This window comes from Carya illinoinensis, chromosome 11 (genome assembly GCF_018687715.1).
Source record: "Carya illinoinensis cultivar Pawnee chromosome 11, C.illinoinensisPawnee_v1, whole genome shotgun sequence".
Lineage (NCBI taxonomy): Eukaryota > Viridiplantae > Streptophyta > Magnoliopsida > Fagales > Juglandaceae > Carya > Carya illinoinensis.
The window spans coordinates 32,269,872-32,288,910 of NC_056762.1; the positions used below are offsets into that span (position 1 = coordinate 32,269,872).

Consider the following 19,039-nt stretch of genomic DNA (forward strand, 5'->3'; position numbering starts at 1 on the left):
AAAGATGATAAAATTGAAAATAAGAAAATAACATACAACTTAAAATTCTAAAAAGCAATTAATTATTCAACACCATTCTAATTGTGATGACCCGCTTTTACGTGTATTTTCACTGAAGGGTTGTTTTTAATTTAATTAATATATTAGTTTATTTATTTTGAATTAATGTGTTTTAAATTGGTTTTTAATTTATTTGATGTGTTTATTTTATTTAGTCGTTTTACGGTTTTTAAAATCGTTTTCGGCGGATCAGTTTTGGTTTCCGGAGTGAGGACTGGACCTCATTTCTTTTCCCTCATCTTTTCTTTTCTTTTCTCTTTTTCCTTTTTCTTTTTCCTTTTCCTTCTTTTTCTTTCTTTTTCTTTTTTTTCTTCTTCTTTCTTCTTCCTCCTCTCCCGCGTACGCAGCAGCCCATTTTTCTCTCCATCCCGTCGCTGCCCCTTTGACCGGCCGGTTCTCCGCCGTCCGGCCACCGTTTGATGCACCGTCACCACCATTCTCTTCCCCTTTCACCATAGATCATCCCCACCAATTTTCAGAGCCATCGGACCAGCCGTTTGCTTTCGAGAGCCGCCGGAAGTGGCTACACCTGCTCTGTTTTTGCCCCTGTCGCCGGAACTGTTTTCTGCCCAGACCGCCGCCGTCCGGCCACCATTTGGCTCGCCTCCGGTCTCGTTCGAACCCCCTCCCTCCGGCGCACCTTCCCACCAAATATCTCCCCCATCCGGCCGGCCGTTTGGCCGGAAGAGCCATTTCTTTCCCCACGGATTTTACTCCGATCCGCCGCCGTCTCTCCACCTCCGGCCACCATTTCTTCACCACTTCATCACCGACTCCTTGCCGTCCTAACCCACCTATTTCCGGCCTCCAACGACCACCGGAACAGCTCCTACGAGCTTGCTTTCCGATTTGAGTTTTCCGGCCTATTTCCGGCGTTTTCGCCGCCACCCACGGCCAACCACCACTTCCAATAGCTTCACAATCATCCCTAAACCATTCCCTATCAATCCTAAGCCCTGGTTTGTCCCCGTTCAAAAATGGGTAATTTATTACCCACAGACACAGTGTAAATTACACTGTTACGTTGCTTTTCCTCCGCCGTTTGCAACGCCGCGAGCTTTCTAAAAATACCGTATAGCGCTGTAAGTATTTTCCAAACCCTATTTTCAGATTTTAATATATATTGCTCATTCAATTTATTTTACTGTTGTTGGTTGTTGATTCCGGACTGAGTCCGAGGAGTTTCGGGGGTCGGATGGATGGAGGACGGAGTTGCCTGTTTATTTGTTTTATATTGTTGGATTATTTTATTATGCATTGATATGGCATTTCATGGTGCATGCACGTGTGTTTGTGGTCTTATGTGAAAAGCCTGTGTATTGGGGTGAGTGGTTTTACGGGTGCGTGTGTATCACGAGCCCAAGCCGGGATGAGTTATTATCTCGGTGGAGCTCCTCTGGTCACTCGGGAGCGGAATAAACTGAGTGATGTCCCCTGAGTTATCGAGAGAGATGACGGGAGCGGGACTAGGGGATGCTTGGCTACGAACGTGCCGGGCATGGAACCGGGCATCGCCCTACTCACCGACTCCGTGGCCCTTCGCTGGCGAGGGCTAGAGGATGCTTGGCTACGCACGCGCGGGGCGCGGAACTGGGCATCGCTTGTTAGGTGTCACATGCGTGGTGGTACTCTGCGGTGTGACACTGGAGCCAGGGTGTGCGGATGACCCCTAGGGGAGGTCATGGTGCATACGGTTAAAATTGGATAATGGTTTGTGAGGCCAAATGGGACTTTTGGCATGGGCCAGATGGACTTCTGGCGAGATATTGGGCCGGATGGACTTCCGGCGAGATATTAGGCCAAATGGACTTTTGGCGTGTTTTTCAGAAAGGATGTGTTTTTGGGCCAAATGGGTTGTTGGCGTGTGTGGAAAACTTGTGTTTTATGGGTTTGTGCATTGGGCATGTTTCATGCATCTTGTTCGAGTTATATGTGTTTTTATCTGGTAGTGTTTGGGTTTTACTTACCTGCGGTACCATTCGTGGTTCCGTAGCTTTTGGTGCAGAGTTAGAGGATGAAGAGGAGGAGGCTGAGCCCGAGGATGCGGCTCCGCCGGGTTGCTGATGTTATCTTTTTATTCATTTAAAACTGTATTTGTGTTTTGTAATATTTTATCTATGTACGTTTTAAATAGTTTGTATTATGTTAAGAAAAATTCTGGTACTTAGTTATGACTTTCTTTATCTGCTGCGAGTTCTCTGTACACATCTGTTGCCTTGCACACACTCGGCACCCGACGATGGGATGGTGACCCGGGTTGTCACCATCCGGACGTCTCAATTTCCCCGTGTTTGGGCGTGGGGATTTTGGGGGCGTCACACTAATAGTTCATTTGAATAATTTATAATTGCAAATACATTTTATCTTCTATTTTTTATTTAAAAAAATATATTTATAAATTGACATAAAAATTGATATTTCAGCTAATATTTGAATAATAAAAAAATTTTGAATAGGTTGCATGATATATCTTCTAAAAAATTTGAAATTAATTTATAAATGGACACATAAAGTGAGTAATATTTAATATTATTTAAGAAATTCATTCAAAAATTTATAAATACTGTAAAATAAAATTTTATGTGTTTATTTTTCTTTCAATCTAAGCGTTACAATTTTGCGTGAATCTTTTCTTTATTCTACAAGTCTGGTTTGCTAAGCTAGGGAGCAATTACAGGAGTATAAGAGAGTCAAGATAAAAAGAGTACCTCACATCAATTGTAGACAAACTGCACACTAAGGGTGGTTACCACTTAACAGATTTATAATGGTTCAAAGTAAATAAAATAATAATTTTTTTATACTAAAGTGCGGTTTGAATAGTGAAATGTGATAAGATAATTTTAAATAAAAATTAAAATTTGAATAAAATTTTATTATTATATTATTTTGAGGTTTAAAAATATTAAATTATTTATTATATTTTATATATAAATTAAAAAAATTTATAATAATATAATATAATAAAATAAGATGAAACCGTTTTCGTACGTAAGATAACATAGTTGTTATTCATTTTCCATAATTTTTTACTGTAATAGATTTGATTGGGCATGCCAATAAATAATTTTTATTTTTATTTTCCCATGACCAATCCCGTGGCTCGGACTGAGTGACTCAGTTTTGAAGGGAATCTCCATCCTCTCTCTCGCTCACACTTTGCTCGCTAATAAATGCACCCACCAGCGACGCAACTTAAAGCGCGCACGGCACCCACAGTCTTACGTTTCATTTTCGTTATTATCGAGAATCCGGAGCGAAGCAGATCAGACTTCCGAGTCCAGACGAGAGAGAAATATGGGTTTGAAGGTCTGCATCTCTCGTTTTTATAATGTTCTTGGAAATGCAACTTCGTTTGGTTTTTTTGCTGAGATTTGTGCTCCATCGGAAATCATTCCCCGGAAGTAACTTTCTGGACCAATTTTTTCTTGGGTGTTGATAAATTTTTAAATCATCAAACATGCATCACCATCAAGTAGTTATCTACTTTGGTTTTTGGCCTTTTTTTTTTTCTTTCTAAAAAGAATTTTTAATGCTTTGTATATACAATTTGGGTTAGATTCGAATAGGCCGTGGAATAGTTTGTATTGGGTGTGGAAGGAATTGCTCAGATCTGGATATTATTCTTGTTTTCGGAGATTAATAAAATAGAAGGAAGGAGGAAACTTGGGTTCAGTTGTTTTTACCATAATTTTATTTTCTGTACCTTGGTTTCTTCATTATCTAGGAAATTAGTATAACCTTTTGGATGGACTAGGCAGGGTTAGATTGGCTTGTTTGATAATCTATCTGATTTTGCCTCCAAGATCTGCCGTTTGTTTGATTTAAATCTCTGTTGATTTTTTTATTCGATTCGGTAGTTACCTTGAATTATATGTTGAACAAGCCATAGCATTGAACAGTATAATCTCGTGTTAAAGTTGTCTGGGAACTTAAATCAAAAGTGAATTAGCTATTTCCGAGAAAAGAAGTGGTAGAAGAAGTACCTCTTGTGCTGCAGAAATCTGCTCCACCGGGTATCGGATTAAAGCTTGGATGACAAATAGTGATCATTTGTGCATTGTAAACAAAATCAGCGTGTATGCAAGGACTAGCGTCTTATTGGCTAACTTTAGGTTTAGGAATGATTAAATTGGTATCTATTTTTGGAATTTCAATGTTTTCCGAGGAATGATTAAATTAGTAGTGGGTCGAGATCCATGTTTAGGATCTGACAACTCCATGCTTTTTCTTGAGAAAACTCGGAAAAGACGTGAGAATAAATCCATTATGGCTGAGCTGTACTTAAAGGACCTTTTTATGCTTTACCTGATCAATATCTCTCTTTGGCATTTGTCCATTTATCTAAATGTGTACTATTCCGAATGGGATGGGGTTATTGCAGGAGGAGTTTGAGGAGCATGCTGAGAAAGCCAAGACCCTGCCGGAGTCTACAACAAACGAAAACAAGCTTATTCTTTATGGGCTATACAAGCGGGCCACTGTTGGAGCAGTGAACACCCGTAAGTATCTGCCTCAATTTAAAAGCTTTTTTTTTTAGGGAACTTAATTTGCACCATTCATGGCCTTTTGTATCTGATTTGCAGGCCGACCTGGAATGTTCAGCTTGAGGGAGAGAGCAAAGTGGGATGCATGGAAGGCTGTTGAAGGTAATGGTTTCCCTATCACAGTTAAAGCAGTATCGTTCTAACTTTGTTGTATCTTTGGTCTATTCTAAGAGACGTCAAAGCTTATTGTTTTCAGGGAAGTCCAATGAGGAAGCAATGAGTGATTACATAACCAAAGTGAAACAGCTGCATGAACAAGCTGCGGCATCTGCTTGATGTCTTGTTCATGCATAATGCCTCTTTGATTCCGTGTGTTTTAAAAGCGTAATTGTAATAAATAAAAAAAACATTATCTGTAGTTTTCAAACTTTTAGCGTGTTGTATCTTTAATAAATATGTTCAGTGTCTTGTGTTTTAAAAGTTACCCACTACAGGTTCTGCTTTAACTAAAGCTTAAATTATGCCCGAGCCCTTGATTTCTACTCGAATATTTGGGTGGGAAATTCAGCTTGGGGAGCTTAATTAATCCCTTTGGATGCCCAGCAGCATCCAAACCTTTACTAATTGCCTGTTGTGGTCTGATAGTTTCTTTTTATTGTCGGACTGAGGGGAGTTTCCTTCTGGATCTTCTGCCTGAAGTATAAATTTCTCATTTAAAAGTTACTTCAGGTGAGAGCTTTAAACCCTGCCAGTGTCTATTCATTCTCCGAAAGCCATCTTTGGTCTATAAATCAGGGAAATGCTTCTATTAGCAACGATAACCCGAGTGTTGGTTCTAGGAGTAACGTCTCGAAAATGAATGACCATTACTAATGCAGAAAATGTTAAATTAAGTAGAAGAATAAAAAAAGAAGAATTGTCAACCAAATAAAAAAATAAATAGAAAGAAAGTCAAATCTCATGGAAAAGAGGGGGAAAGTCAAAATATGGTCTGGTCTAATTGATGCCGGTCATTTTATTATGTTTCTGCTTTTCTTAATTGAAGATCTTGAGAATGGAATATCAGTCTCGCAAACATTTTAGACCGGTAGACTGTAGTGCACCATCACCATCTAAAACGGTGTCCTCTTTGTGGAGAATGGGTGGGGACTAAATTTTTTGACTCAAAACCCAATCTATATTTTACTTATGCACTGTAGTTGTTGTAACGGGGTGTTTGGTTGGGAATCCCACCCACTCTTCCCGTATCTTGATTACTTATGTTAATCAAATGCTTGCTTGATTAGAGAAGAAAAAGAGGGGGGAAAGGGGCAATGTCTTTCATTTGTTGGGTCGAGTTCGGAATAATAAGAATCTAAGATGTTAGAGAGTCTACCCTTTTCTCAAAGGAAAGAAGGAAGGCATGTATAGGTATAAGAAGAACAATGCGTGCAATAGAAGGTACTGATCACCGTGAACTTCAGCAGTGACAGTGGAAAGTCCTTTCCAACTTCCATGGGCCCTCTAATAAGTTGTTCAATCTTGGGTCTAATTTTTTGCAGCAACAAAGTATATTTTCTTCTTGGTTTTGCTAATTTCGTGTTTAATGGGCATCTTAGGTGGAATTTCTACAAGGACATGGATTAAGTTATAAATGGTTGTGAGTTTAGATAGTGAAAGAAGACGTGGTAAGCCATTAGTGAGACTTTTAGAGTCGCTTTTGCATACTTCCTACACACTCCACTGATATGATTGGTTGAATCAATTTTTTTTTTCATACACAACCAATTGTATAAATGGAGTGCATAATAGAGTACGCTAAAGTGACTACACATAAAATTTTTGTTTATCTTAATATAGACAACTCTCTCTTATTTGGGGTACCCCCAAAAATGTAGGTGTACCCATTGCCTTAAGTTCCAATGCCCCCACTTATATCTAAACTTATTAGCAACATTAATGACTCCATCTTCCTCACCAAGGAAATAGCTTTCTGAGTGGTTGAGAGTTGGGTCGTTTGGTTATCACCTTAAAAAGAATGGGGTATGGTATTAAACTTGATTTAAGTGATATAGTTACCACCAATTTATAACTATGTTATAATTCTATGATAAAATAATATTTATTAAAATTCTCCTCCAATTTAAAATATTTCATTTTGGCCAGGACTGACTATGATTTTGCCTCCCTAGTCTATCCTGTCAAAATGAAACCTTTGACGTGTAGATATGAAATTGACATTGTAATGAGCTTTCAGGACGAGGTAAAAGAGAGATAAATCTTGCAGAAAAAAGGGGAAGTGAAAGAGTCTTGCTACACCACCACCGCCGCCGAGAATATAACCCAAGGATGGATCCCGAAGGCCAAATGTTTTTTTTTTTTTTATTATGGTTTTTATTTTTATTTTTTTCATTCATTTTTTTAATACCCTTAAACATTTTTTTTTTTAAAAAAAAAAATCACATCATTAAAAAACTTCTTTAATCACTAAGTAAAATAAAAATTGTCGTAAGAATTCATCCAGATCCAACTCTCGGTGACTCTATAGCTTTTTCCAAGTAAAAATGACCAAAGAGGGTAGCAATTCATACACTGCTGCAGAGCTCCTTCCTCGGGATTGAAAGAAGGAATCGTCCAAGTTATAAATCTGTGGAATCACCTGACATATTCTATAACAACAGTATTCATACAAAAATTATGCCAGAACAGCATATATCACTAGATCTCAATATTTTCATGTTGTCTTGGAACAGATGTTAAAAGTACGTTTCCCAGTTTACTTTGCAATTATGTTTTAAAGTAAATTTTGAAGATCTAGTAATAGGTTAAGATGCTACCATAAAGTGGAAAGTTCATTTACATGAGACATCTAACTGCCACTTTACGGCTTCGAACAGTATGATACCAAAAGAGGATATATCTTTGTTTGGATCGAGATGGGTTGGATATCCGATATTCTATTGAATTATAGGATACCTTGAAATATAATAATCCGTTACACGAGAAGCACCATCTCTTGCCAGAATCCCTTCAAGATCTCCTATAATTCTGGCCAACCATATCTCCAAATTCCTCTGGATTTCCTTTAAGTTGTTCATGATCGAGTCCAAAGATCTCCTTGTGGTCAGTTTGGCCTGGCTCCCCACCTCATCCCCATAATAACTCTTTGCAACTTCAGTTTGTAACGCCATGAGCTTCTGTCCAGTTTCTGATGCACGTTGCTGAAGTCGAAACGCCTCGAGTAGAAACTCTGTTTGCCTTTGCGTTTGAAACTCTGGACTAAGGGTTGGTTCACAGGGATCACTAGCCTGCTGTAAATATGTGGGAAGCAACTTTTAGCAAAATTACAAACGGAAAGTTAATTTTACCTACAATATAAACAGAACAAAAGAAGAAGAACCACTTGTAGGGGCACGCTGAGGGTTGGGGTGGTGTTAAGGGGAAGAGGATCATTAGAGGCACATGCTGAGGAGCGACTTGCAGTGTCAAAGGAATGTTTCACCGAGCAGATCAAAGGCAGCGCTGAGTGCAAAGAGGAATACCAGTCACAGGGCATCTGATAGAACAAACTCCTTGAGCTAACAAACTTTTGGGCCCCAAAAGCAAATGTCTGACATACTCTTCCACATCAAGATACTGCTAAAATTACTCAGTAGTTGTGTCACATAGGATTTTGGCTCAAATTTTTCCACAGTGAAGGGCACATACTTTTAGCTTCAATGTGCAGGACCACCCTCATGCATATGATATGGAGCATGAAAACAATGAGTCCCACATCTTATATGAACAACCAGAGCTAAAAGGACCCAAGGTACACAGCCTTGTATATTTGAGGAACAAAAATGTTTTTCAAGATAATGCTTCATTTGAGTGATAAGGTATCTAAAAGGACCGAATGATAATCACGACTGCCCATGATTACGTGAAAGAAATAAACTAGCAGCAGTTGAGAATTACCATTCTTCTGCATAGATCATCAATCTTCTCTGAAAGAGCTTGGCATCTCTTCGCCTGCTTCCTCATTAGTGATGGTACTTTTGATAGATCACTCTTACCAACTTTTACTAAATTCAGTAGTTCCTGTTCAAGTAACTTTAGTTTAGAGGAAACTCCTGTTGATTCACCATCTACCTTCCAAGGGGATTCCCTTCTAGACAAGAAAAACATGTTTAGCTCTTCATTAGTTGTAGAGTGTTGGCAATACATTCTTCAGAAATGATCAGTGCTAGGCTGTTTATAAATTACCTCGGTACAAAATGCTTCATATGATACAATGATTCGAGGGATTCATACTGTACACCCTGCAAGATGAGACATTCAAACTTCAGGTCCAGAGGAAATACCTGCATTTTCTTTACAAATGTTCTTTTATATGTCAGTCACAATGTCAAATGCCTTACCAATTTCTGAATCACTTATTGCATTCTATCTATAAAATTTGACCATTTCAACCTGTAAATGGTCAGTGAAAACCACACAATAGATGTTTGATAACTGCCAATTAAGTGTGCAGGCTCAATGGTTCATTATGTTTTACTAACTCTCAGGGACAGTAGCCCAAGAACAGATTTCTGCCACAGAAGTCTTCAGTCTTTTAGCAAGTGCCTAATGTCACCACCCAGATTTTCTAAGTCTGTGACAGTAAGATGCCACGTTTCAAAAAACCCCAGAGGAGCAGTTAAAGAGTGGAGGCAAAGAAAAATAAAAACCAAAGTAATAAAACAAATAAAGAATAAGGGACATAGTCTGTAATATACATTAACAACATCAGTAAACTGGATATAATTTTATTACTGGAAAAGTCGCATTTCCTCTCTGAAAATAAAAGCTTTAAACTGGATATAATTTTATTACTGCAAAAGTCACATTTCTTCTATGAAAATAAAAGCTTAGATTGACAGCATGCAAAATGTTTGCTAGTGATGAAGCTGATAGACTTGTATACCAAAGATACAATGTGTTTCTGTATTAGTGGATAACTTTCAAACACAATTAATGGCTTTATCAAAAAAGATTTGATGCCTTCGTCTTCTACTGATATTTACTTTAGATAGCCAACCCATGCTGGTGATTCTGTCCTGCCCATTTAACAGCAATAAATGTGACCTCGTAACTTAGATTAGGGTATTCCAGCTAAATGCTGACCTTAAGTGTTAAGAAGCAACATTAAAAGAAGACAATTACCTCATAACTTAAGAAAAGGGTAGTCCACCACTATCATTAGGCTGATTTGGGGGGATTTGAAATATGTTACTGTTCAACATGGCTTTGTATTCTCTAAGGGGAGAGAGGAGGGTGATGATCTAATAGGTTGTATCCAGTCCAAGAGATGTATATTTGAGGTTACAACCAAAGATGCTCTTCATTTCCTCGGAAGTGTATTTAGAGAAATAATGTGCCCTCGAAGGTTGCCATTTCCTGTTCGCTTGGCAATCCTAGGAAATATCCTAACCACTGATAATGTAAGAAAGAGGCGCATTGTAGTATTGTATTGGTGTTCCGTGTGTAAACAAAATGGCAAAAGCTTCAGTCACCTTTTGCTACATTGTGAGTTGGTTAGGGAATTATGGGGAGCGATATTCAAAATTTTTGAGCTTTAGTGGGTGTTGTCCCAAAAGTGGTGTGGAATGGTTAACATGTTGGCAGAATCTTTATGGGGAACATAGAGATTCCGATGGAGGATTATCCCCCTATTGTGGTGTATTTGGCAAGAACGCAATGCACAAACTGTTTTGAGTGTCAAAATATTTTGAGTCTGGTTAAGGACAACATGCGAATCAAGGAAAAGATGCAAAGTATAGATAAGTGGTGGTTCTAGTGACCCGCCATGGAAGAATATCACTCCAGACCCATAAGAGATACCAATGATTTAATTAATTTCAGTTTCCAAGAGACAGCTTTCTCGATCAACATACAAGCAGAAGATTCACAAAATCACTTTCTTTCTTTTCTACAAAGTCGTGCCCATTCTCCAAGTCTGTGACAAGCCTCTTAAGTATCCCTAACACAGGACTCTTCTATCCATGACATGAGAAATAGAATCCAAAATGATGATACAAGTGAACCAATGTCCACAGCAGAGGCCCTAATGTCAGAAATTGGACTTGACTTTAAGACCATCACAACTAGGATATTATGCAATTATTCTGATCAATTTAAAAAAATGTTCTTATACCTTTTTAAAGGGTCAATTCAAATAAGGCTCATAATGTCATAAATTCATTAAGCAAGAATATATCATCTACTTTGTTAATATTTTCAGCAGTTCTTACTGTTTGCAATTTTTTTTGTTTCTCTCAGTCTATTCCAAAAAACAGAGGAAGCCCTAATTTTGAGGTAACCCATTTTATAATGAAGGATTTTAACCCAAGATAAATAGCCCACTATTCCCCAACAACAATCAAAAGGGTCCCTAACTTCCATTTCTCTCTGATCTTGATCACCCAAGAAGTAAAATTGATGTTATTTTCCAACCATTTCTCAGCGACCAAATGAAGCATTATAAAATAAGAGGAAGAAAATTGGGCAAACAGAGTCAGTTTCAAATATAAATGAAGTACCTTTTTCTACAATAGATAGAAACAAAGTTTGCTGGTTTTGGGTTGTTCCCAGATTAGATAGAGGTTTCTCATATAAAACAAAGCAGAAACTACTGCAGAGGTTTGAATTCTGAAAACTAAACAAGCAGACCACCAAGCTTCATTTTTAAGATGAGCTTTGCTACTCATCATCCCCGCACACCACACACCACATATATCTTTTATTTTTTATTTTATTCTTTTTAAACTAATTGAATTCTTCTACTCATCATTCATATACCACACATTTGGTAAGAGAAAAAAAAAGAGTGTGGTGTGTGGGGATGACTAATAGAATTTTTTTTTTAAGATTAATTGCTCAAGGAGCCAGGTTGAGAAGCAGTAGCATGGGTCAGGCTTGATCATTTGTCAGGCAATTCATTCATGTTTGATCGATTTAAAAATATCTATTGGGAAAGCATTATAGTTCCTTTAGTTGGTAATCAAGAAAGCATGACACGGGAGTAATATAGTAAAAAGTCTGAGTGAAAAATGCTCGAGAATGAGGCAACCCAAAACTAAGCTCGTCAACTTAAGCACTAGTTTGCCGTGAGTTTCCAACCATTGAGTCTATATCTGAGTTCAGACCTTCTTTGCAATAAACATACTAGAAATTATGTTAGAGCAACAAAATTATGTGTTCCATCAATATTTCTTTTTAGTTTTTTAGTTTTTTTGCTGGCTCGGTCATCTATGTCAGTCAAGAAAGAGAAGTGTAATACAAAGAATCATGCAAATACTAGATTCATGCATGTACAAATACACCTCTAGGTCTTGCTAATGCAGCATGTTACCATGCATGAAGATACAATTGGATAGTTAATGGAATGGCTGATATACACTGATTAAGTCATGAAATGTAGGCTACCATAGAGAAGACTGGAGTCCAGGAATCTTAATAACAAACTGTGTTGAATCTCTTAATGCGAGGATAACTTCTTCTCTTTAGTTTTTTTATTATGGATAAAAATAAATTTATTAATACTAATGAAATAGGCGTTGCCCAAGTACATAGGGAGTATACAAAAGAAAACATCTAGTTACATTCTAGGAACCTGAAAAAGACACAAGGAATCATGAACCCTAGTTCCATTGAGCACAATAGCAGAAAACCAAAGCAATAGAGCGTGCACAAGGATAACTTCTATATCCTTGATAAAGTTGCAAAATGATTGACATAGGAAGCTGGTCAGGTTGGCTTAAGACATTCAGATTAGCACCTAAGCAAGATCTTTTTATAAACTTCTTGGTACCGTGGAATATGTGATTAATATTCCAGTATCACCCCACCTAGGCAAGTAGTGGCATCTGGATCACAAAGGAATGCCTATTCAAAGTACTTCGACGTGGGTTATAAAACCTCTTATTATAAAAATAAAAATTTGAACATTATTATTAGGCTTTTAAAGTATCAAAAGAACTTCCCATTTGGCACTATTAACATTAGACCTGAAAATTGAAGTAACATTATTCTCCTAAAGATTATCAGTTAGAATACATCTATCAAGCTCCTTTCGTAGAGTAAGATGTGTAAGCATGTGCTATATATTTATTTTAAGGAAGTAAACTTGAAATGCTTTCTTTTTATTTGTATCCGGTACAATGGAGGTACATTAGTTCATTTAACCTCTCGATTGAGTCAATAAATTAGCAATCGATCAGATAGATCTTTATCAGATGATTGACAATTATGTACTCCACCCTCTTTGTTCAAATTCTTCAAGGTCGTCTCTTTTTCTACTGGTGCTTTTATCTTGAACAAGTTGATTCTTTCTCCTATCCCATCCACCAATGCCTCATTAAACAAAACCTAACCATCTTTTATACTATATCCCATCTACTTCTCGATAAAGATCGTGGCTACTGTCTTATGAATATACGAATCATCTCCCTCACGTTGCTCACTCGTGCATTAGATTGAAATCTTTCTTTCAACATATAAGCCTCTTCCAAGGGCCATTCTTTTTTCCCAGCTGCTAAATAACGCTCAGTTAGAAATAGAGGAATTTGAACGCAGAAGAAATCACCCAATATTTTTTCAATAAAGAAAAAAAAAACGCCCTCACTTTTCAATTTTCTCCGGCATCAATCCCTTCAAGCAATTCTAATACATTTTTATTTTCCAATCATTTTTAAGAAGAATTTTGCTACGTACAAGTAAAATTAGGTACTAATTTACATACAAATACTGATTCCTTCTTATTTAAAATTTAAATTAACATTATTTTCAATAAAATCTACATTTTAATCAATCACATTAAATTAATGCACGTATTAGTGCATAGATGTGCTTCCAACTAAAATTTTCCTTTTAAGAAACCAAACGGGCATTAGAAAAGAAAATTAATACCTGGCAGGGATTAGCTCTTTCCGCCCAAAACTTGGAAGCCGAGGACGCCAACAACTCGGAATCAAACCCATTCTGCTGATGCTGATTAAGATGATCTTGTGGCTCCGGACCAGCATAAGCAAAGCTCACTTCAGCCGCACTCTCTTCTTCTTCCTCCCCAAACTCATGGGCAGCCGCGCTGGTCCTGGACATGAAGCTAATCATCTCGTCCCTCTCGCCTACCTCTCTCTCAAGCTCCTCCACGCGCGCCCTGTACTCCGCCTCCCTCTTCTCCAGCTCTGCCATCCTCTCCCTCAGCTCCTCGATCCCCTGCAGCAGTCGCCTCTCCTCCGACTGCCAAGCGTTCCGGTGGCTCGCGAAGATCTCCACCACCCGGGCGTTGGCCTTGGAGTCCTCCTTTCTCCGGGACTTCATCTGCCTCATCTGCTCCTCTGCTTGAAGAAGTCTCAAAGAGAGTTCCCGGACTTGGGTTTTTAGGGCTGGTACTAGAGATATTGAGTTCTTGGGAAGCAATGCCAAAGACACCGAGAACGTCAGCCCCAGGTATGCACGCACAAGCTTCTTCATTTCCTCTTCTTGGTCATCTTCTCCTTCTCCATCTTCTTCTAGAGGTCCTAGTTCTCGTTCTGCTACTTCCTCTTCTTCTTCTTCTTTTTCTTTTTCTGCCATTAGTACGGCTTCGACTGAGAGTAAGACCTTCTAGTCTGACAGATATTAAGCTTGCTTTGCTTTTCTTTTTGGAGGAGGGCCTGTTCTCTGAGTTTGTAATGCCTTTCCTTGCGTAGATTTTCCTGGTATTGGATTACGAAAATGGGTCTTTCAGGGCACGGAATTCACGAAGATATCAAAGAAACAAACCAAAGTCCGGTCCTTTTTGGCGGACTCAGATGTACAGTCTCTGTGTGTGGTTGCAGACTTTAAAAACAAAGCGAAGCAGAGTCAGCAGGAAAGGCTGGCTTTTATCCTATTTCCTCTTTACAGATAGGTTCTTGAAAGGATCCTCTATCTCATTCGCTGACCTTTCTTGGGAGGCTTGTTTGCTTTTACGGATTCGACGAGTTAAATTTAAATTTAAATAATATATTATTAAAATATTATTATTTTCAAATTAAAAAAATTAAATTATCTATTTTATTTTATATGAAATTTTTAAAAAATTATAATAATTAGATTAAATAAAATAAAATAAGATAAGATGTGTTTTGAAAACAAATGTGCCTTAAATAATCCACTTTCTTTATATTTCTCTTCTCCTATTTAAATTATAGTTTAGTTATACTGATTAGATAAATTGAGATAAGATAAGAAAAAAATTGAAAGTTAAATAAAATATTATTAGAATGTTATTTTTTTTATTTTAGAATTTGAATAAAATTGAATTGTTTATTATATTTTATATCAATAATTAAAAAAATTATAATAATTATATAAAATAAAATGAGATAAAATAGTTTAAACTGTGTAACCAAACAAGACTAACTCTTTGTTGGTTTTTTAGTCCTGAAAATACAACAAACCTTCTTACATAAAAATATAGCTCTAAGTTAATTCATTCATTTATTCCCTTGCATATAGTTGGTTTGTACTTTATATCTTCCATTATGAGTTTTAAATGTCCTTAAAATATCTTTGATATGTTGGATAAATTTTAATTTATGATTGATGATTTTCGTTTGCATTAAATATAGAGTATTTATGTTATTTTGGATATTTACTTTAAAATAATAATAGATATAATTTTAAGGCGTATAAATTTTGTAAACTCTTTTTAAAAAAATGTAGAATTTACTATTAAAAAAATAAATTTTTAATATAAATATCATATTTACTCACATTTAAAAAAAAAGTATTACAGAATTTTCACACTTTAAAATTAAAAATATCTTTTCTCTTTACTTAATGTTGACAAGTGAAATGATGAAATGTTAAGTATATATAAGTATTTATTTTCACTCAAAATGAAAATAATTATTCATCAAAATTATTTATACATGTTTCTTTAATATTAAAGTAGATTGCAAATATAGATATGCCTTGAAGTGTATTTAATGCTGTGAGAAATTATACCAATACTACACCAATAATGACAAATATCTGTTAGATTTCAAAATATCTTCATCATATGTCTCTTATTTTAATGACCACCTCTCGGTCGTTACTCTCGTATTTTGAGAATATTTTATTATTATTTTTTAATTATTATTCACAAGATATCTGGTATGAACTCACAAATGCAACCTTAATCCACCAAAACGAAAGTGCATGAGTTTGAAGAGGATTTTGAGTCCATGGTGTTCGGTATATTGGATCATGCCGGTAATGGCAGAGCACAAAATCCGCTCCGGAGCCGGCGGGAGAGAGGGAACACTGGCACAGTACAAAAGACAAAAAGGAAGGACCTACTCGATTCCCTCAAGAAACTAGTGTCCTATGTCCCACAAAAGTAAAAAGACATGAATTATGGAGCTGACCCAGTGACTTATGACATGTCTCTTGCAGCACTTTGTCTAGAAAAACTCAATCCCAAAGGCCACTCATTTTTTGCTACTTTGAGAGTGAAGTCACTGTCTTTTGAAGCCGGATGGAACGGTGGATTATTTCTATTTTATTATTATTTATTAATTATTTATTATTATTCTTTATTTTATTGTAAAATAACATTGTTGTAAAATAAATTGTATGATCACCTTGAGCTAGCCGATATATGCACAGTACATAGTACTAGCATAGTATTGCATAGTAACTGGCATAGTAAATGACCGACATATGCACAGTACATAATGTCAGTATAGTACTACATAGTAACTGGCATAGTGAATGGCCGACATATGCACAGTGTATAGTGCCAGCATAGTACTGTATAGTAACTAGCATAGTAAATGGCCGACATATGCACAGTGCATAGTGCCAGCATAGTAAGCTAGCATAGTTCCCTTTGTACGCCTATATATATCGTTGAATTCTTTAAGAAATTCATAAGTTTCATAACTTCTCTGAGTTCTATCTCTCTCTCTCATTTTAAAAAGTTTTATAATAAATCTATCTCTCTCTTTACTTTTCGATAGTTTCATAACACGTTATCAGCACAAAAGTTCTGACGATCTTGAAGCTAATAGTCCTCTACTTCAAGTAAGTCTTTCAATATATTTTTGTAGTTTTCAAAATGAATATTAAATATTAAACATACTTATGTTCCTGATTAATATATGTAGAAAATGTCAAATCTTACAAAATTGGAATTAGTTGCTCTTGACATTTCTGGGAAAAATTATTTATCTTGGATCCTTGATGTTGAGATCCATCTGGATGCAATGAACTTGGGAGATACAATTAAAGAAGGAAATCAAGGGTCCCTGCAGGACCGTGCTAAGGCAATAATTTTCCTTCGGCACCATCTTCATGAAGAATTAAAAACTGAGTATCTAACGGTGAAAGATCCACTTATTTTGTGGAATGATTTAAGGGAGAGATATGAACACCAGGAAACTGTAATCCTCCCAAAAGCTCGTCATGATTGGATGCACCTGAGGTTGCAAGACTTCAAGAGTGTTAATGAGTATAACTCTACACTCTTTAAAATTAGCTCGCTATTGAAATTATGTGGTGAAAAAGTCACCGATGATGACTTGTTAGAGAAGACATATACTACTTTTCATGCCTCGAATGTGCTCCTGCAGCAGTAGTATCGAGAGCAAAAGTTTAAGAAATATTCTGAACTTATATCTTGTCTTCTATTAGCTGAGCAAAATAATGAGCTTTTATTAAGAAATCACCAGTCACGTCCTACTGGTTCTAGATCATTCCCTGAAGTGAATGATACTAGATTTACATCATTCCCAGAAGCGAATGGTGCATCTTTTCAAAGAAAAAGAGGGCGTGGACGTGGTAAGAAAAACTATAGAAGTGGAGGTCCTACAAGTGACCACACTAAAAGGGAAAATAATAGATATACACCGTACCAGCAGAAGTGGTTCAACTCAGAAAAGGGCAAAAGTCCTCAAAATAAATTTGTAAAGAAATATGAAGATGAATGCCATAGATGTGGTATGACTGGACATTGGTCTCGTACCTGTCGTACAGCTAAGCACTTGGTTGACTTATACCAATCTTCTATAAAAGAAAAAACAAAGAAATTTGAAACAAATTTTGCTGAACCATCATATGCTTTAAATTCTATAGATGGAGAAGATATTGCAAGCCTTGATATTTCTAATTTCTTTGAGGATTCTAGTGGTAGAGTTGATCATGGAAGTGTTCCTTTTTAATTAATGTATTTCCTTTATATTATTGTAAAATATTTTTATTCTGCAATGTTTTTTTTTTAGTAATGAAAGTTTTATATATTTTGTAGAATCATGAGTCTTATTGATGAACTTTCTATCTCCAAGATGAATAATAAAGATGTATGTCTGGCTGACAGTGCTACAGCTCACACAATTCTTAAGGATAAAAAATATTTTCAAAATCTAACATTGAGTAAAGCCTATGTTCATACCATTTCCGGTTCATCGAATCTAATTGAAGGCTCCGGAAGAGCTTATATTGTGTTGCCTAATGGCACCAAATTTTGTATTAATGATGCTCTATTTTCTTCACAATCCAGAAGAAATTTATTAAGTTTTAAAGATATACGTCGTAATGGTTGTCATATTGAAACCATTAACGAAGACGATAAAGAGCATCTTCTCATTACTAAAATAATTTCGAGCCAGAAGCTCGTATTAGAAAAACTGCATACCCTCTCATCTAGATTGTATTATACAAAAATGAGAACAATTGAATCACATGTTGTAATGCACCAGAAGTGCATTGATCCCAAAATATTTATAACTTGGCATGATCGCCTTGGACATCCGGGATCAATAATGATGAAAAGAATAATTGATAATTCGTATGGGCATCCCCTAAAGAATCAGAAGATTATCTTACCCAATGAATATCCATGCTCTGCATGTTCTCAAGGTAAATTGATTATCAAACCATCTATCTCAAAGGTTGTTTTTGAATCTCCATCTTTTTTACAAAGGATTCATGGAGATATATGTGGGCCTATTCAACCATCAAGTGGACCGTTCAGATATTTTATGGTTTTAATTGATGCATCAAGTCGATGGTCACATGTTTGTCTACTTTCCACTAGAAATGCTGCATTTGCTAAACTTCTTACACAAATAATTAAGCTACGAGTACAATTCCCTGACTATCCAATTAAAACTATTCGATTGGATAATGCAGGAAAATTTACATCTCAAGCTTTTGATAATTATTGCATGTCAATAGGAATAGATGTTGAACATCCAGTTGCCCACACACACACTCAAAATGGTTTAGCTAAATCATTGATTAAAAGGCTTCAGCTAATCGCTAGACCTTTACTCATGAAATCAAATCTTCCTATTTCTGCTTGGGGACATGCTATAATTCATGCAGTATCATTAATTCGAGTTAGGCCATCAGCATATCACAAATATTCACCATTACAGCTTGCATTTGGTCAGCAACCAAATATTTCTCATCTTCGTATTTTTGGATGTACTGTATATGTTCCAATTGCACCTCCACAACGTACAAAGATGGGCCCTCAA

General features: G+C 36.5%; 2 protein-coding genes across 9 annotated transcripts; one reads left to right on the forward strand and one right to left on the reverse strand.

The window, feature by feature from the left end:
* Positions 1-3,209: 3,209 nt before the first annotated feature.
* On the forward strand, positions 3,210-5,027 carry LOC122281299 (acyl-CoA-binding protein). Of its 3 annotated transcripts, none has more exons than XM_043092677.1 (4): positions 3,210-3,369; positions 4,445-4,562; positions 4,647-4,709; positions 4,790-5,027. In XM_043092677.1, exons 1-4 carry the CDS (start codon positions 3,358-3,360, stop codon positions 4,825-4,827), a joined length of 231 nt encoding a protein of 76 aa, XP_042948611.1. In that variant the 5' UTR covers positions 3,210-3,357; the 3' UTR covers positions 4,828-5,027. The 3 variants fall into 3 exon arrangements, with proteins under 3 accessions (XP_042948611.1, XP_042948610.1, XP_042948609.1); XM_043092676.1 differs by having other exon boundaries at positions 4,804-5,027; XM_043092675.1 differs by lacking the exon at positions 3,210-3,369 and having other exon boundaries at positions 4,415-4,562; positions 4,804-5,027.
* A 2,182-nt stretch (positions 5,028-7,209) lies between these two features.
* Positions 7,210-14,426, reverse strand: LOC122281298. 6 transcript variants are annotated; one of them, XM_043092670.1, is made up of 5 exons: positions 13,455-14,426; positions 8,772-8,827; positions 8,484-8,673; positions 7,930-8,082; positions 7,210-7,837 (listed from the first exon to the last, which is right to left on the reverse strand). In XM_043092670.1, the coding sequence occupies exons 1-5, from the start codon at positions 14,121-14,123 to the stop codon at positions 7,484-7,486; spliced, it is 1,422 nt and encodes a 473-aa protein (XP_042948604.1). In that variant the 5' UTR covers positions 14,124-14,426; the 3' UTR covers positions 7,210-7,483. The 6 variants fall into 6 exon arrangements, with proteins under 6 accessions (XP_042948604.1, XP_042948605.1, XP_042948603.1 ...); XM_043092671.1 differs by having other exon boundaries at positions 7,210-7,834; positions 8,484-8,676; XM_043092669.1 differs by having other exon boundaries at positions 8,484-8,676.
* Positions 14,427-19,039: the final 4,613 nt, after the last annotated feature.

Excerpts from the sequence above, each read along its gene's own strand:
- LOC122281299 (XM_043092675.1), top strand. The coding sequence starts at position 4,430 with ATGGGGTTATTGCAGGAGGAGTTTGAGGAGCATGCTGAGAAAGCCAAG. Across the intron at positions 4,563-4,646 it reads TGTTGGAGCAGTGAACACCC|GCCGACCTGGAATGTTCAGC; the intron begins GTAAGTATCTGC and ends TCTGATTTGCAG. Across the intron at positions 4,710-4,803 it reads TGCATGGAAGGCTGTTGAAG|GGAAGTCCAATGAGGAAGCA; the intron begins GTAATGGTTTCC and ends TATTGTTTTCAG.
- LOC122281298 (XM_043092669.1), bottom strand. The coding sequence starts at position 14,123 with ATGGCAGAAAAAGAAAAAGAAGAAGAAGAAGAGGAAGTAGCAGAACGA. Across the intron at positions 8,677-8,771 it reads ATGAAGCATTTTGTACCGAG|AAGGGAATCCCCTTGGAAGG; the intron begins GTAATTTATAAA and ends TTTCTTGTCTAG. Across the intron at positions 8,083-8,483 it reads ATGATCTATGCAGAAGAATG|ATGCCCTGTGACTGGTATTC; the intron begins GTAATTCTCAAC and ends TTGTTCTATCAG.